The sequence below is a fragment of the Condylura cristata genome, unplaced genomic scaffold (assembly GCF_000260355.1).
Source record: "Condylura cristata isolate star-nosed mole 26May11 unplaced genomic scaffold, ConCri1.0 scaffold00001, whole genome shotgun sequence".
In the NCBI taxonomy this organism is placed as follows: domain Eukaryota; kingdom Metazoa; phylum Chordata; class Mammalia; order Eulipotyphla; family Talpidae; genus Condylura; species Condylura cristata.
This window is the reverse complement of record NW_004567102.1, coordinates 1168667-1186763: the sequence shown is the minus strand read 5'-3', so window position 1 is coordinate 1186763 and position 18097 is coordinate 1168667. Positions and strand designations below refer to the sequence as shown.

General features: G+C 43.9%; 1 protein-coding gene across 1 annotated transcript in view; it reads right to left on the bottom strand.

The window, feature by feature from the left end:
• Positions 1 to 12290: 12290 nt before the first annotated feature.
• Positions 12291 to 18097, bottom strand: part of LOC101633145 (HLA class II histocompatibility antigen, DP beta 1 chain-like) — a 59154-nt gene continuing 53347 nt past the window's right edge. Inside the window, 4 exon segments of the mRNA XM_012726441.1 lie at positions 12291 to 12379; positions 14810 to 14923; positions 15401 to 15533; positions 15535 to 15685. Coding sequence (XP_012581895.1) covers positions 12291 to 12379; positions 14810 to 14923; positions 15401 to 15533; positions 15535 to 15685 — 487 coding nt within the window.

Here is an 18097-nt window from a genome sequence, read left to right as displayed (position 1 = left end):
GGAATCAGTGCTCTAGGGGAACCCCTAAAAACACTCATGCCCTGTCCGCACCCTCAGAGGTGTGGATTCAGCTCATCTGGTGTGGGCTTTGGGAAAGGCAGTCTTGCATGGGTTCCCCAGATGACTCCAATGTATGGCTGGGGTTGAAGCCTTCTGTTCAGACACCAAAAGAAGTAAGCAGAGGAGCAGAGTGAAAAGGAAACCAGATGCCCTGGGTCTGAAAGGGGCTTCTGGGACCTGTTGTGTCCAGCGGAAATGGCTGCAAGAGCAGGCGCAGAAAACCTGAACAACTGGCTAAAACAAATAAGAATTAATCTTCTCAAGCAGCGAGAAATCTGAGGCAGACAGCGGCTGGTGTTGGCTTGACCCCTCAGTGACGCTCCCCAAGCCCCAGACTAGGTCTTTGTACTCTGCCGTCTCGCATTACCCTTCCTTCCTTCCTCATGCGGTCCCCTCGTGTCCCCAGAGTGACCGCTGCCACTCTAGCTATCACTTCAAAGTCCAAGACAGAAGAAGTAACTGACAGTGGTGGCTACATTTTTCTTTAGCAAGGCTTTGCTTTTGGGTCACCAGTTGCTTCCTAATTGCAAGGAAGGCTGGGAAGAGGATAGAGTGGCCAGGATGAGTGCGGGGGCAGCCAAACCACAGTGTCTGCCCCAGGCCAGCTGAATCAGTAGGTGGAAAGGCCAAGTGGTATTTTCTCCCCTGGGCAGGGAGCAAACTGAACAGTGGTCATTTAGCCTGAGTTGGTTCTGAAGTCAGCGACATGGCACCACTGGGTGGACCCTGACATATTTTCTTTGGGTGAACTAAGCACATCTTAAATTATAACTGGTGTTGCTCTGTTTAGGTCATTGTCAAACATGACACTCATCAAGAAAGAGAAGACGCAGCCCACATGTCTGCCCCACTGAGCTGTGCAAGTCCATGCCGCCTTGCTGTGTCTTCAAAAGAGCAAATCTGTGGCATCGCAAGTGTTTGAAAGCACCGAGTCTTAGCCCAGCAGACACAGAGGCACCGTGGGAAGCTAAAGGATATAGCCAACACCAAATCGCATTATTGATTTATTTCTACAAGCAAATCTATACAAGGTCCTTTCTGAAATGATTACAGATAATCCCAAACTCAACCAATGCCCGCCAGCACATGCCAGAGAGTTGGGGTTCCTCCCTTCTTCCTGTCATTCATCACAGCTTCTGGGGCTCGCCAGCTGCCACGGACAAGGTGGCCCTGACTGGCGAGGCATTGTGTGGTTTCCAGGAGACAGGGCTGTGAGAGAGCTGTGAGCGAGCATCCTGCATGGGGCTCCGAGGAGGCAATCTGGGGACTCACTGCCTCGATGCCTGAGGGTGACCCTCACATTGAGGCCACAGTTCCTTTTGCATTTCCACGAGTCTGCTCTTGTTCTGTGAACCAGGTTTGCTGCATGTGTTGGTTAGGATTGTCCTTAATGGTGGAAAAACCCTGAGAATATCAGCACACAATGGAAACAGACATTTCTTTTTCACGTGGAACCCAGGGGCTGCTATGGTGTTTAATGAGGTCAAGGATTCTTGTTGCTTCTATTGTGTTCCACGGCCTGAGCTTGGCTTTTCCTTCCCATGTCTGGAATGACTGTTTGAGTGCCAGATTTCACGGTTGTGCTCCAACCAGCAGGAAGAAGGAGGGGAGGGAGACCCCACTGCCCCTTTCATAAGACCACACTCTAGAAGTGGCACATGGCTGTGCTGTTTACAGCTCATTGGACAGGGCTTAAGGGTGGTCCCACATGACTGGAGAGGAGGATGGGAAACACTTGAAGTCCATGTGCCCAGGTGTAAGGCACGTTCTGTGAGGGAATTGTGGGATGATGGGTGTTAGAGAACAGTTAGCATTTCTACTTCCCCACTTCTGCAAACAAGTTCTTGAATAAGATCTGGAAATTGGGGGTGGGGGGAGGCACTGCTGTGGCTGCTTTTACTAATAAAGCAGTACTAAAATCTCCATAAGAATCGACAGTTTAAATAAAGGTGGGGGGGGGAGAATCAACAGTTCAAGTATAGTTTTTGTCCTGAGGTGAGAGAATTCCAATGTAATTTACCTTTATTTATTTATTTTTAAAGATTTATTTATTCATATAGAACTGGGGTGTAGGCCAGAGGTGCAGGGGCAGTGAGAGGATTCACCAGAGACAGAGTGGGGAGCAGAACAGGCAGGGTGGCAGAGTACATTGCTGAGGGGAGCAGCAGGCGAGACAGGAGAGGTCTGTTGTTCCATGTGGGTCAGTTCCAGGGCTGGGGATCGAACTTGCACTTGAAGCAGCTGCAGCCAGCTTGCAGTGCTGCTTCCTAACCCATCGCACCACTAGAGAGGGCCCGTAATTTTCCTTTAAGTGGTGGCTACAGGTAAACTATTAAACAGGAGTTGAAAAATAAATAAATGATTCAGTTTGTAATTTGGCAAACTCTACACTCAGGATTTCTTGACATTTTGGCAGGCACCTGCGGCTGGCAGCACCCTGGCGGTTATGTCATGCAGCAGCTCTCCTCCCGGACTCCACCTGAGCTACCCCCAATGCCCTGCGGGTCTCTGAGTGTCTGAGGAGGTCACTGTTTTGTGGGAGAATCAGGGTAAGTTACAATGTTTGTAATCTCAAGGTGCTTTTGTTTTAGAGAAGTCAGCCAACTGAATGCTTAGAGACACTCAATTATGTATTCAATAGCCAAGGCATTGAATTAAAGAGAGCACACACAGGCCCTCATAAAACCTGCACAAAAAGGCACCAGGGAACCAGGGATAAGCTGGATCAGAGATCAAGCTGACAACAGTGAACAGCTCTAGCAGGCCTGCCCCTGGCCTTAAACAACTCCAGCAGCCCACTTGGGCCTCACAGTTCACCAAAACTTCCAACAGTAGCCTAACCTTATAAAGACCCACATGCCCATTTGGGGGGGTGCGACTCTTGGCCTGCAGAGAACCGTCACTTCAGGGACTTTCACTAAAGTCTGCTTCAGTCTGATACTCTCGGCCTCCTCTCTTTTCTAACAGAATTCAACAGTCAAGGGATTGATAGTCAAGTGACTGAACTTGGCTCAGTGGACTACATGGCACTTGGGCTCTAAAGCAGAGCACCCACTGGATTTCCTGTGCAGATCGAGATCTATGCCCGTGTCCGCAAGTAGGGTGGCTATTACACCTGTGACCATCGAGCACCTGAAATGTGGTTAGTGCATCTAGGGAAACTTATGTTTAATTGTATTTAATTGTAACTAATGAAATAGCCTTGGTTACACAGTAGCTGTATCAGCCCAGATCTAAGTGACAGGGGTTAGGGACCGGGTGAGCAGGCCCCACGCATGGTTTAGGAAACTGCATGTTCTCACATTATTTGACCTTTATTTAGGACCTGCGACCTGCTTGCTCTGAGTTAACTTCCTGGTCCGGCAGGCGCCTGAAACAGTGATGGGCACCATATCTATCAGAGACTGAGCCATCCCAGAAGGAGTGATATGCCCTAAATCCAGGTGGCAGTGGAGGGGAGGCTGCCAGGGAGACTGAGCAGCATAAAGCTGCCAGGAGTTGTTAACCACCTGGAGCGAAGGCTGTTCACTTTGTTTAACTCGCTATTAAAATCGCCTGTTAGAGATGAAGTGTTAAGACAGTTTTCTTTGCAACATGATGCTTGGCTGTTCTCACATGAGTTTGCTGATCTAATTAAAGTGCATTTTAAAGATCTAATCCCTGTCCTTTGTCTTTTGGTTTCAACAATTGTAGCAGGCAGGAAGAATCGGCATTTTCTGGAAACAAGAGAGCTTGCTGTTTAAGTGCGCGTGTGAATTCAGATCTACATCTAGAAATTTGATGAAGACACTCAAATTATACAGCTCTGGAATATGCCGTCCCCAGAAGTCAACATGCCAGCTAATTTCTGTTCTTCTTTTTAGGGGAGGGAATTTCAGGGGCAAGTTATTTTAATTTTAGGCAGAATTTTTCTCTTTAAAAATTAACTGAAAATTTTATATTTTATGGTTCATTTCCTTCTCACCATAAAGTCATCAGGGAAGATAGTTTTGGGGTGCGATAGCTTGTTTGGAAATCAGGTTCACTGAGATAATTTATGTACAGTAAATGTATCTTTCTTAGCTGTATTGTGTTGATAAACACTGCATAATTACCATCACAACCAAGATAAAGTCTGTTTCCACATTCCTTAAACACGGTTTCATGGGGACTTTCAAGTCACTCCTAGTTGATGTGTGATTTACACATGGTTTCAATGCTCTTGTAATGAACAATTTTAATACTTGAATTGGATTTAGGTTATCAGTTTACATTCTGCCTTGTTGGATTAGACCTTAGGGTAGGCTAAAAGAGTCTGGCGATATAGTAAATGTGACTTGTTGGTGTAGTCAAGTGAAAGCAAGTAACTGATGATGAATGTGGTCTATTGCCATTGAAAAGACTGTGTCAGCGGCGGATTAACAAGGTCTTTTACTATGGAAATGACATCAGGTAAGGTGCTGGCCACACTTTATTTATTTATTTTAAACTTAGCTTTTTAAAAAATACATTTTATTTATTCATGCACACAAGAATTGCGATATAGGCCAGAGGTGCAGGGGGTGAGAGGATTCACCAGAGACAGAGTTGAGAGCAGAACAGGTGGATTTTCATTGCTGAGGGGAGCAGCGGGCAGGTCAGGAGAGGTCTGCTGTGCCATGTGGGTCAGCTCCCTGGCTGGGATGGAACTCAGTGCTGCAGTGGCTGCAGAGAGCTCCATAGTGCTGCGTCTTAACCCATTGCGCCACAAGGGAGAGCCCACATTTTATTTATTTATTTATTTTTATTTATTTATAATTAGTTGAGTTAAATATATATATACTTAGAACAGTCCCTCGCCCCCAGTAAGTAGTATTCAAGAATCAGCCCTTCTTTTAAATGTTGCTGTAATTCACATTAACTTCCAAGACCCTCCTGCTCTTTGCTGGCTAAACAGAGTTGTTAAAGAGTTCTATTAATGCATACCATCAGTAGAAATCTACGTTAACTATACGCTGCATTAACTATATTGCTGTACTTATTTCTTTACACATTCTCCCCAAGGACTGGACACTGTTTCAGACTTGCTTTTTTTGGTAGGTGAGTGGAATTCCAGGAGTTGAAAGTGGGAACATTTCCATTTTCCAGAAAAAATTTCAGTATTAAATTCAAAGAATGAAGCCAGGGGCTGATGAAATCACCATAAAATCATTTTTTGGGAAAAGACACTTCTCCAAAGAGGAAATGCAGATGGCCAACAAGCATATGAAAAAATGTTCAACATCACTCATCATAAAGGAGATGCAAATTAAAACCACAATGAGATACCACCTCACCCCAGTGAGAATGGCACATCTTCAAACAACTAGCAACAACAAATGTTGGCGAGGATGTGAAGAAAAGGGAACTCTCCTGCACTGTTGGTGGGAATGCAAACTAGTACAACCACTATGGAAAACTGTTTGGAGGTTCCTCAAACTGCTAAACATGGAGCTTCCCTACGACCTAGCAATCCCACTCCTAGGTATCTACCCAAAGACACAAAAACACTGATTGAAAAAGATACCTGTACCCCCATGTTTATTGCTGCTTTATTTACAATTGGAAAAACATAGAAGCCGCCCAAATGCCCAAAAGTAGATGACTGGATTAAAAAGATGTGGTACATATATACAATGGAATATTACTCAGCAACCAAAAAAGAGAAACACATGTCTTTTGCAGCAACTTGGATGGAGCTGGAAAAGATCATGCTTAGTGAGATAAGCCAGAAAGAGAAAGAAAAATACCGGATGGTTTCACTCATAGCAGGAGTATAATGGACCAGGCAAGAAAATAACAAAAATAATGAACAACCATATACCAGAGACATTTTACGGGGGTGGAGTGGGGAATGGGATCAAAAACGGGGGGGGGGAGGGAGAAATGCACGGGATTATGGTGATGGCACACGGGTGACTTGGTGATGGGAAACCCGCGGGGATTACAATCGAGATGGAAAAAAATATATACAAAATGGTGTAAAATAAACTTTTGTAATATAAAAAAAAATGAATTTGAATGCACAACATGAAACTTTAATGAAGTGAATAAGCCTCAGAAACACTGAATAAGAATTTAAAATGTTGCTCAGCTTTGTGACACCATACTTAAAGTTGTCTTCATGAAATGTAATAAGAAAATGTGCTATCACAATAAATTTTCTCAAATGTACTTCAATGAAAAATAATTTTACATGACTAAATGCAACTATAGTAGTTTTCCAGCCTCAAGAAACAATGAATTAGGAAATCTAAAATGAGTTTTAGTATTTTAATACATACTTTCTAAAATAAATTGTGGCATGTTTTATAAGTATACCTGGTATATTAATTTAAGAATATTTCAAATTCTGTTGCATAGGCATCTTTCACTTTATAATCACATTATCAGACATTGTATGTAAGAATCAATATTAAAGAAAATTATACTGGAAAAAAAATCATTTTTTGGGGGGGTGGGAGGGGCATACTTTGTAACCTAATATTATTACAACCTATCACCTTAGAAACTTTCTCCTCCACATCCCTCAATATTCAAAATGGTCCCCTTACTAGGTTAGGCTTTCCTGATTAAAAGTTGCTGTTGAAGTAGGGGAGGGAAGTGCACTGGACGATGGTGATGGCATGCCGGTGATTTGGTGATGGGAAGCCCGTGGGGATTACAGCTGAGATGGACAAAGGCCCAAAATGATGTAAAAATAAACTATAAAAAAAAAGTTGCTGTTGAGCTTGTATCTCCCAAATTCTAGAATTCTGCAATATTGTCTTTTGTCCAAAGTGTTTTAAAGGAGCGCAATGTCTTTGGAAGACCCAGTATGGTAACAGATCTGGAGGGAAGAGCACTGTGGCTGTTTGTCTGTCCTGGGAGAGGATATGGCTGGAGCTTTAGGACAAAGCTCTAACTCAGAGGGTGAATCAAAGGCAGTGTGTTGAAGCATCCCCTTTCTGGATGTACTGAGACAAACGTGTTCTTGCAGTTGATACGCTCTTTGTCTTGGTGTTTCCCTTTGGCCTGGTTCCCAGCTCTTCTAAATGGCGGGAGTTGAGAGGTTGCCAACATGACTTCTGTGGCTGTAGCTGCTGTGTCTGCGGGAATTGGACTGTTGTGGATACTTCCTTAGCGTCTTTTGTAATTGTGAGAACTCACTAATGGGTCTATTATGTTTTAGGATTCTGATAGCCCCAAATCTAATGAGTCATGACCAGCTAAGAGAATCTCCCTCTTCCCTGATCTCAGATTCTTTTTCATTTTACTTTCTTTTTAAAAAGTGATTCATGGCCTTTATTAACAGGGCTTGCAGCTTGTTGACTATTTTTTTTAATCAAGTTGTAAACTTTTATACCAATTAAAAATGAAGTTCTTCAAATCTTATCTTGACTAGATACGAAACAATTTAAAAATCTTCAAAGACATTAAAAGTCACTAAGATAATGCTTACAGACTCCTAGAGAAAGAGCATAAACTCTCCTCTGCCTGTCCAGTATGGTAGCACCCAGTCACACGTGGCTGAAATAGGTTAAGTTAAGCCTCTTGCATTTTCAGTGCAATAATTTGCTCAACCGCTTGCATTTTCAGTGCTCCAGAGTGCCTGTGGGTAGGGCTGTTCTGTTGACTGAGATGTACAGCATTTCTGTCAGAACGGAAGTTCACTGGGCAATCCTGCCATGCTCTCTGCTGGTCTCATACTGCACAGCCACCAGGACTATTCACAGACCTTTCCCAAGTCTTGTTAAAAGGTTGCTTCTATTAGCATGTTTTTATAAGCAGTTATTTTAAAGTACAGATTAAGACATAAATTAAAATTTAAAATACAAATAATAATTTAAAGTAAAGTTAATGAAAATATAATTTGATCTCAACTGTATAAAAAATGTAATCTGCCATTTGCAACAACATGGATGGACCTAGAAGGTATTCTAAGAGATGGAGAAAGATGAGTACTGTATGATTTCACTCATGTGTATAGAAAGAAACAAATGAGCAAAGTAAATAAAAGAAAAATAAACCTTTAATTATAGGAGCAAATTAGTGGTCCCCAGAAGCAAAAGTGGGTAGGTAAATCAGGTAAAAGAGCTCAATTATATGATGAAGGATGGAGCGTTTGTGCTAATTATAAGGTACTATATGCAGATATGTTGAACTATAATGATGCCCCCTATATAATGTTGTAAACAATGTTACTTCAATAAAATTATTTACTTTAACATTATATAATATTAAGATTTGTTGGGTGACAGCAATAATTACTATGTTTTCTTGGTCACTGTTAAAATCATAGCCAAACCACAGAAGCTTGGTACTGCTTAAGCTATCACACTTGGCCATATTTATTTTGACTTTTGTATGTCCATTTTTTTCTCAAATTTTTTCATAAAAAAACATTAAAGATGGAGTGGGGAATGGGATCAAAAACGGGGGGTGGGGTGGGGAGGGAAATGCACGGGATTATGGTGATGGCACACGGGTGACTTGGTGATGGGAAACCCACGGGGATTACAATTGAGATGGAAAAAAATGTACAAAATGATGTAAAAATAAACTTTTGTAAAAAAAACATTAAAGAATAAAACATTAAAGAATATTCCCTTCGATTGTAGACGAATTCCCTTATTTCTTGTTCCAAGTCTAGCTAGATTCCACTATTGGCCACTAGGTGGAGGTGGGTTCTTGTTTTATATTCTCTAGCTTTAAATAACAATTCAAATTCAGATTCTTGCAATGGGCAATCTGGTCTTTTCCTTGAAAACCTTAGAATATTTCTAATGGGAATTAAACACACCCACATGTTAAATTCCCTACAATTTTCCAATTAAAAGGGAAAGAGTAAAGAAATACTAAATCATTTGCCCATGTTTCCTTTGCCAAAATTCTGTCCTCAACAGACAAGTTTAAAGACTGATACTGGTCAAACAGGAAATCAGAGAGGCTTTCTCCTTGTCAAACCTTAAATTAATCATTGGTTTTGCTATATAAGCAAAGGGTGAAATGTTTAAGACGCTAAGATAACAGTCAACATAGTTTTTAAACTAAGTCTCTTTAATTGTGACTCAAGATAATATTAAATTAAACATTACATACATTAAACATTGATTTTTAGTCCTTTACTGACAAGGTTTGTTTCTTTCTTCTCAAAATCCCAGATCATGAACGCTTATCTTAAGACAGGCAATGGGACTCACTCACAGTCAAAACCCTTGGATGTGAAATTCTTCAGGCACAAAGTGGACTGCCTCTCTTTTAACCAAGAGGACCTACTTTGGATATATCGAATTACAATTTCTCCTTCCCATCTGGGCCACTTTGAGATTACTCTGTACTAGAAATGCCACAAAACAAAGCATGTGTAATTTCTCATGGCATGGAGCAAACAAAAACTTCACAGAACACTTTTATCTGCATCTTTGCTTTGTCACGTCAGCTTTTCGAAAACTGCTTAAATGTTGATAGGGCTTATAAAATATATGTAGTAATAATGAAAAATATTCATATGAATGTAGTTCTATGTCTGTATGCAATAGCCAGGACTTGAGCCTCCTTAGGGCTTAGGGTTTAAGTCTCAGGCTATCATTACTATGGCCAGAGTTTAGTTCCATCCCAGGCCAGGGAGGTGACACACATAGCACAGCAGACCTCTCCTGTCTCTCTGGCTGCTCCCCTCAGCAGTGTACTTTTTTTAAAAAAAGATTTATTTATTCATGCTTACAGAACTGGGGCACAGGCCAGAAGTGTGGAGGGTGAAAGGATTCACTAGAGACAGAGTGGGGAACAGAAAAGGCACACTGAAAAAATACACTGCTGAGGGGAGCAGCCAGCAGTCAGGAGAGGTCTGCTGTGCCCTGTGGGTCAGCTCCCTGACCAGGGATCAAACTCTTGCTGCAGAGGCTTCGTACAGCTTCATAAGGTGGTGCTTTAACCTGCTGCACCACCAGGGAGAGTCCCAGCAATGTCTTTTAGTAGATCTGCCTGTTCTACTTGCCACTTTGTCTCTGGTGAATCCCCCCCACCTCCCTGCACTTCTGGCCTACACCCCAATTTTTCTATGCAAAAAAGAAAACCAGGATTTAAGAGTGTTTTCTATTCCAGTAAAGACTTTCTTTGACAAAAATGGAAGATGGACTGTGTGGTTATGTCTCAAAAGCCACAGTGCTCGTGGTCTGACTGAACAGCTGACTAAAGAGTAGAGTGCAGAATTCAAAGGTGCTTTCCCACTACCTGACAGGGTATGTATGCGCAAGGAAGTGGAACTGTGATGAGGCCTCTGGGGCAGAATCCCACAGTAGCCAGTCACAGGACACAGCTAACAGAACAGACGCTGGTAGTGACGGCACAAGTGACTTCCCAGAATTTCTGACGATGATGGCAAGGAAAATGAAAGGCACAGAGAGTGAAGAAGTCGGAGAAGTATTCTGTGCATCTGGGAAGGACGCAATGGTCCCTTGGGGCAGCAGAGCTTCCCTGTGGTGACAGAGCTGGGAGAGCCGTTAGCAGTGACGGGGCCGAGGAGGTGGTCAGGCCAGCAGATGCGATGGTGGGGTCAAGCAAGTGTGAATCAGTTTGTACAACTGATGTCGACAAAGTGAAGCCATTGTACAGAAGGTGTTAAATTTCTTGTGCAAAATTGCTTATTTGCCTTTTCTTTCCAGTTAAAGGAAAATTGTTTATCTGTAAAAGGTTTCCCCTTTTACAAAAAATATGTGTGGGTAGTAATCAGGACTTTGCTTCTCCATGTTTTCTTCCCTTTTCTTGTTGTCATTGTCCTGGAATCTTATTTTAAAAAAAGGGATGAAGTAATATGCTGCATGTGCTTACTCTGGGTATATGTAAGCCTTCCACACAGCTAAGGTGCAGCTGATCAAAAGAACATGTGGGTTAAAACTTTTTTAAAAGTAGCTTTCGTTAGGAACCGTTGCGGTGCGGAGTTGTCACTCTGTATGGGCTAGGGCTACCAGCAGGATGTTCTTTTTTTTTAAAGTTTTTTTTTTTAAATATAATAGTTTGTTTTTACATCATTTTGTACATTTTTTTCATCTCAATTGTAATCCCCGTGGGTTTCTCATCACCAAGTCACCCATGTGCCATCACCATAGTCCCGTGCACTTCCCCCCCACCCCGTTTTTGATCCCATTCCCACTCCACCCCCACAAAATGTCTCTGGTATATGACTGTTCATTATTCTTATTATTTTCTCGCCTGGTCCCTTATACTCCTCAGCAGGATATTCTTAAGTCGCATAGTGTATGTGTATCACATCTTGATCCAGCCATCTATTTGTAATAAAGTGAAAAGTAAAATCAACAAACAACCGTAAACCAGAACCATTGGACAGAGCGGAAAGGGGAACAGGATCAACACTGGGGTGAGAAGAGCACCCGAGACTATGGTGATGGCCCACAGGTGAGGTGGTGGTGGGACGTCCACAGGGATTACAACGGAGATGAAAAAAATGTACAAAATGAAGGCTGATGTAAAAACATACATTTAGAAAATAAAACAAAAGCAAAAGTCCCACTGTTGCAAAATGGGTCTCACACAGTACTTTTTGGTCCCATTGTCCTGGGCTACTTACTTTTACTTGTTTTTGTTTTTCTGTTCTTATTGGTGTTCTCACATTGCTATTCATTTTTGCACAGTATTGGCCTTCTCCCCGTCACTCTGCCACCAAGCACCCATGACCCCTCCCCACAGTCCCCAGGGCTCTTCCCTCCCGTTTGACCCCTCTCTGCCCACTTCCCTGCTGAATGCCTCAGGTCTACGGTCAACTTTCATTTGCTTGCTTTTTCAATTTTCACTGTACACAGGAAGTCTGCTCATGGCACAATTTACCTAAAATCTATTCCAAGTTGTATATTTGTTTTTCAATTAAAAAAAAAAAGATAGCATTTGATCACCGTTGTGCAAGCAAGCACAGGGCAGGTTCTCTACTGATTTGGGCAGATGGATAAAGGGGATCCCTGGAGCCCTTTATGGCTTTTTCAGGCTTTAATGCTCTTTCTATACCAACTGTGCCAGCAAGGCGGTGGAGGTGGTGGTGGTCGGGGACGGGGTCGGGGGGGGGGTGGTGGTCCAGGAGGCTGGCAGGCCTCCCGCCCTTAGTGGATCTTCCTTCTTTCTCTCCTGCTCTCTGCAGCTTTGTGGGTGGTCCTGCTTCTCTGTAGTCACTTGTCCTCTGTAGCGGGTTCTGCTTTAGCTGGGTCTGTCTCTCCGTGACGTCAAGCTTATAGCCTCCGGGCTCAGGTGCGCCCACTCACGCACACCTGCTCCATACTGCAGGTGTCCACCGCCAGGCACGTGTGCCCCGAGCGCATGCTCCCAAGCGCCTCTGCATTCAGGGCCGCAGGTGATGTCACAGAGGCCAATGGGGTAAAAGCCTAATCATTTCATTTACCCTCTAACCTTTCCTCCCTCCCTCCCAAGAGAGAGGACCCTTCGTAGTCTGCACTGGCTTTTCCTGGCTTCACCCCATGTGCCTTTTCCCGGAGCTGATTTTGCTCTCTATTTTTCTCACTATAAATAGTCACAGCTGTGAGCACAGCTGCACGGTGAGTCCCTGAGTCCCCCCAGTGAGTCATCCACTGTGGGGAGGCCCTGACAGCCCTTTATTGGGCTTGGTGTCTCATAATGTTTAAAATCAGATTTACGGTCATGATTTATGAACATAAATTTAGTCAATTTGATTTTCTTTATTCAAATACAAGAAGGTCATTTGAAGGAAAATTCTAAACCTAGTTAAAGCTCTACTGATTTTGCAAGTTGATATTAATCTATAGATATTTTAGGAATGAGAAGTTTTCCCGATGGTTGTTATGTAAAAAGAGGGTGCAGGTGGCACTCCATCCTGTGATGGTCTCAAATGTCACTTTATATGATTTACTAAATCACAGTAAATTATATTCTAAAAGCAGGTCCCTGAGCAAGTTGATATATAGATATCTTTCACCCCTTTAAAACAGGAGATATTCTTCCATGTGAATGAATCAGAAGGAAGTGAGTTTAGCATGATCTGGGGCACATAGAATTATGGGATGAGTTATAACTTGATGCAAAAAAATAACATAAAAAGAATTATTGTGTTTTCCCTGGTGGTGCAAGGGTTAAGTCAGCACTATGAAGCTATCCACAGCCACTGCACTACAAGTTCGATCCCTGGCCAAGGAGGTGACCCACATGGCGCAGCAGACCTCTACTGTCCTGCCCGCTGCTCCCCTCAGCAGTATATTTTGGTACATTTGCTTGTTCTGCTCCCCACTCTATCTCTGGTGAATCCTCTCACCACCCACACCTCTGGTCTGTATCCCAGTTCTTGTATGCATAAATAAATAAATCTTTATAAAAAAAACAAACCTCGGCAGGAATTTGCCAATTATAAAAAAAAAAAAGGGAATTATTGTGATGCTGTTATACCTGCTTTTTATAACTCCATTCTTATGCTTGGAAAGCATTTTCTTAATAATTGACAGCCTTATCCATTGTGTATGAATTTCAGTGGCATAATCCTAGCTTAGTGTCTTTTCCATCCAGGTTACTAGGACTGATGCTCCACTCCTCACTGGTAAGAGTATAGAGTGATTTGGGCATCTACAATGAAATAACGGAAATTTTAGGAAGTCCACAATCAGCTGCTTTCTTATTCAATAAGTAAACTTGATCATTGTCAAGCAGTTTATTTTTGCACACCTGGGAGAAACACTGATAAGGCTCCAGTTTCTCACCAGACCCAGTGATCTCAGAGCACTTCAAGCATAAACGTCCCCACAACCGTCTCCTTCCTCTCAAGAAGAAAGGAACATCATTAAATTGGATTCGAGTGGTTCATATTCCTCAGAAAAGGACACTCTAGAGACTGGAGACCCCGACCAGGAGGAGGTCCATGGAGTGAAAACGGAGAGGCGAGAAACTGGTGTCGGGGCACAAAGTGGTTCCTTTTTCAGATGTGGGGTGTTGGGCAACAGAAGTATCAGGAACACTTGTTCCACAGATCCAGGTGATGTTTGATCAGCTCAGGAGTCCCGTGAGGAAGAGTTACAGCCACTCAACTCAGAGGCTGCATTTCCTTTCCATGTAGAGTCCCAGGAGAGGAAGAGAGGGAATGTAAAGAGAGACTGGGCATTGGCCTGATGAGGAATGGAGGAGAATTTCTGGAGTTTCCTTCAGAAATGGGGCAAAGTAATGCTCATTGCTTATACCTACCCAGAGGTGAATATGGGAGTAAGAACTGGGGGCAGTTTGCCTCAATTTGAAAAGAGGGGCCAGGCTTTGAGCACCCCTCCCCCCATCCTCACAGCACTGCCTGTGTTAGATCCTGAACACAGGGCACTCATTAAATGCTCCCAAACTTGTGTGACATGAGTTATATCCTCACAAGGACGAAGGGAATGGAAGTACCACCTATTGACTGAGATCTTCGTCGTCCTGAAATAAAAGTGAAAAGGAAGATGAATTCACATTGAGAACGTAAAGAGCAGCAACATCTTAGAAAATCATATAAACATTTGCACCCTATGCCCCATGTCAGTGGGAACTAGAGCAGGCCCAAATGGTAGGTACAAGCCAACCCCAGGCATGAAGGAACAGCCTGCAGTGTAAGTTACTGGCTCTTGCTGGGCCAGGCAGCTTGCTCCCTCAAAGTGGTCTTGGCCTTGTCAGAATCTGAGTTCTGTGGCCCCCTCTACTTCTGTTTCAACTTCATCAATGAAGAATAGGAGGAGACAGTGGAAAGGTAATGCCAACCCATTTTCCAGAAGATTCTTACCTTGCTGGTTTTGAAAATGGAGAATGATGCTCATCATCACAAAGGGGATGAACCCCAGCACAAAGCTCCCAACTCCAGCCAGCATCTTGCTCTGGGCAGAATCTGACTGTACCTCTGGGAAGAGCAGAGCCAGGGTCAGTTTCATCTCTACCTGCCTATGGACCTGTGTCCACCTGGCTCTGGCCTGATCTGGTATGTACCACAGAAAGAAAAGGGACAGGATAAAATCCAGCTTGGAGACAGGAAGAAGGAGTGTTATGAAGAGCATCCAAAACCTGTGTTACAGAGCAGTGACTTCCACAAGAGGTAAATGCTAGTTTGCCTGCAGCCTAAAAGTGCAGGCTCCGGAGCTGAAGGGTGGGGCCGGCTGCCCTCCCTGATGGCCTGTCAGGTCTTCTGACAATGAATTTCTTTAGGACCTGCCGGGGTGGGGAAACTGTGTGCTACAATCACCGGGTCCTCACTGGGCCCAGTCCAAGCCACAGTCAGCAGGACTGTTAGGAAAGACACGGGCCGTTGTGACCCCCCCCCTTGCAGTGCACTGGGGAGCGGGGGGGGGGGGCGTGAAAGGGCCATCAGGAAGTAACTCACTCCACTGCATAGTGACAGCACTGTCCAGGCTGAGGTACTCGACTTGGCAGGTGTAGATGTCTCCCTGCTGAGGGGTCATTTCCAGCATCACCAGGATCTGGAAGTTCCAGTCTCCATTGTGGATCAGGTTGGTGGGACACAGCCCCAGTTGTTTCCTCCTGTCTACACTGGAACCAGCAGATGTGAATGTTGCATGGATAGAAACCTGTCACGTGGCAGATGAGAAGGTTGGGGTGCTTCAGGAGCCCCCCTTTGGAGGTGGAGATGTTCACCTTAGGCTGGATTCTTAGGGAGAAGAATCTTATTATGACAACCAAGGCAGCTACCGCAGTGCATTTAACTATATTCTTGCAAGTTGACTTGTAGATGTTAAAGACGATGGTGTCCTCTAGAAAGCTATCTGGAGGCAGAAGGTGGGGAATAAAGTAGGAAAAACAGAATAAAATATGCAAATGTTCTGAGAACAACCTCTTTATGCAGAAGAAAGAGCAGAGAGGAATAAAAGAGGGCGGAAGTTGGCACTTTCAAACCTTTTGGCAGAAATGTATAAATGGGTGATTAATATTCTTTGAACAGAAATGTTGATTCAGCTATGAAACTACCTAATTTTACACTTTCCTATCTTGTACAAAGGATGTATAATCCTGCCAAATATTATCTAGGGATCAGACTATATCCAGCCAATAGCATTCTTCTGATTCATCAGTCTGACATCTTCATTAAAAAAAATCTCGAAGAAATAAAGCAGCTTGATTTGTTCTTCATTTAACTTAAATATCTCCTGCCTTCTCTACCAAAAGAAAAAAAAAATTTGTATCAAGACCCACCAACCCAGTGTTCTTCGTCCTTCATGGTGTTTGATTAGCAGGAAGTCTGACCTTCCCCACACTTGTCTGTGCCTGACAATATTATTTATTACCGTTGATATAAAGGTATTTTTCTACCTAAGCCTGTCACTTTCCTTATACAATACACATTTTTCTTATATCCAGTCATGTGATTTTGTACAAATCATAGAACCTCCCTGATCCAAATTTTTCTTACCCAGTCACTAACAGTCTAACTCAACAACCTCTGAGATCCTTCTGGGCACTAGTATAACACAGAGAACCTCAAGGTCGAGGAGGGTGGACACAATGTGGACACTTTAACTGTGGGATCCCAGAGGAGAGGCTGCAGGAGAGCACCTGAAATTTGCTGAGAGTTAGAGGCAGGGGGAGCGAGGAGGGCTTGGGAGGGAGTGGACCTTGCTTCTGGGGTGCTGGGAGGGGCAGGGTCCTGCAGGGGGCGGCTTGGGGAAGGCACTCAGGCCAGAGACCAGAGGGGCAGCAGGAAAAGGGCGAGTGGCTGAGTGACAGGAGACGAGGACAGGTGGATGGTGGTGTCTGTTCACTGCGCTGAGTTAGGAGTTTGGGGATTTTCCTTACAGGGAATAAATCATTATAAGGCCATCGGCGGAGTGTGAGGGTAGATAAGATATTTACAACAATAGACAGGGGCCGATAAGGACATGGATAAGAATTAAGAATATGAGGGAGAGGGCCTCCCTGGTGGTGCAGGGCTTAAAGTCTCAGCACTATCAGGCTATTGGTAGCCACTGCAACACAAGTTTGATTCCCGGCCAGGGAGCTGACCCACATGGCACAGCAGACCTCTCCTGTCCCGCCCGCTGCTCCGCTCAGCAATATGTTTCAGTAGATCTGCCTGTTCTGCTCCCTACTCTGTTTCTGGCAAATCTTTCCCCACACCCTTCGGCTGTATCCCAGTTTTGTATGCATAAATAAATAAAAATAAGTCTTAAAAAAGAATATGAAGGAGAGTATGAAGCAAAATCTATGTATAGGATTTAGGGTGAAGAGAGGCTTCCACGTTCCTGATGCAGTATCATGAGGCGGTAAGTGTAATGCTGAAGGCCGGACACTGGGGAGAGCAGGCTTGCTCTTCTACCTTAGTGACTTATTAACTGTAACCTCAAGGAGGCACAGTGCCCTCAACAGTGAAATGGGAAGAAGGCTGTTTCCCTGGCAACACTATGTGGATTAACTGGGGCCTAGACTGTAAGATGCAACTCTGGAACGCAGTATCGGCTCAGTTAGCAGTGGCTGTGATCACATGCAGGTTTTTATTCATAAAACTGCAGTGAGGAGCCCTCCCTGGTAGCACAATGGGTTGAAGCGCAGCCCTGCAAAGCTAGCAGCAGCTGCTACAGCAAGAGTTCAATCCCGGGCCAGGGAGCTGATCTACATGGAACAGCAGATCTCTCCTATCTCACCAGCTGCTCCCCTTAGCAGTGTATTTCAGTCAGTCTGCCTGTTCTGCTCCCCACTCTGTCTCTGGTGAATTCTCTCACAGCCCCTGCACTTCTGGCCTGTACCCCAGTTCTATATGCATAAATAAATAAAAAAAAAACACAACATTGTGAGAACACCGAGTATGTGTGCTTTCTGCGCTCTCTTCTTGCCTGGTTATACCCCATTTCTCAGGTGTATTCATGTTCAAGCTCTTGAAGAGAGTTGGGCATTTGCCAGTTCCACTATCTCTTCTGACCATTCCTCCTCAAACCTGCGTACTTTAAAGTGAGCACTGACCCCCTGCCCCGGGCCCCCCAAGCTGCCCTGACAAAGACCAGTGTCTGCTGCAGCTCATCACCTGCCCATACTGCCCCCTCCCCCACAAAACCCTCAATGATGGCATGTC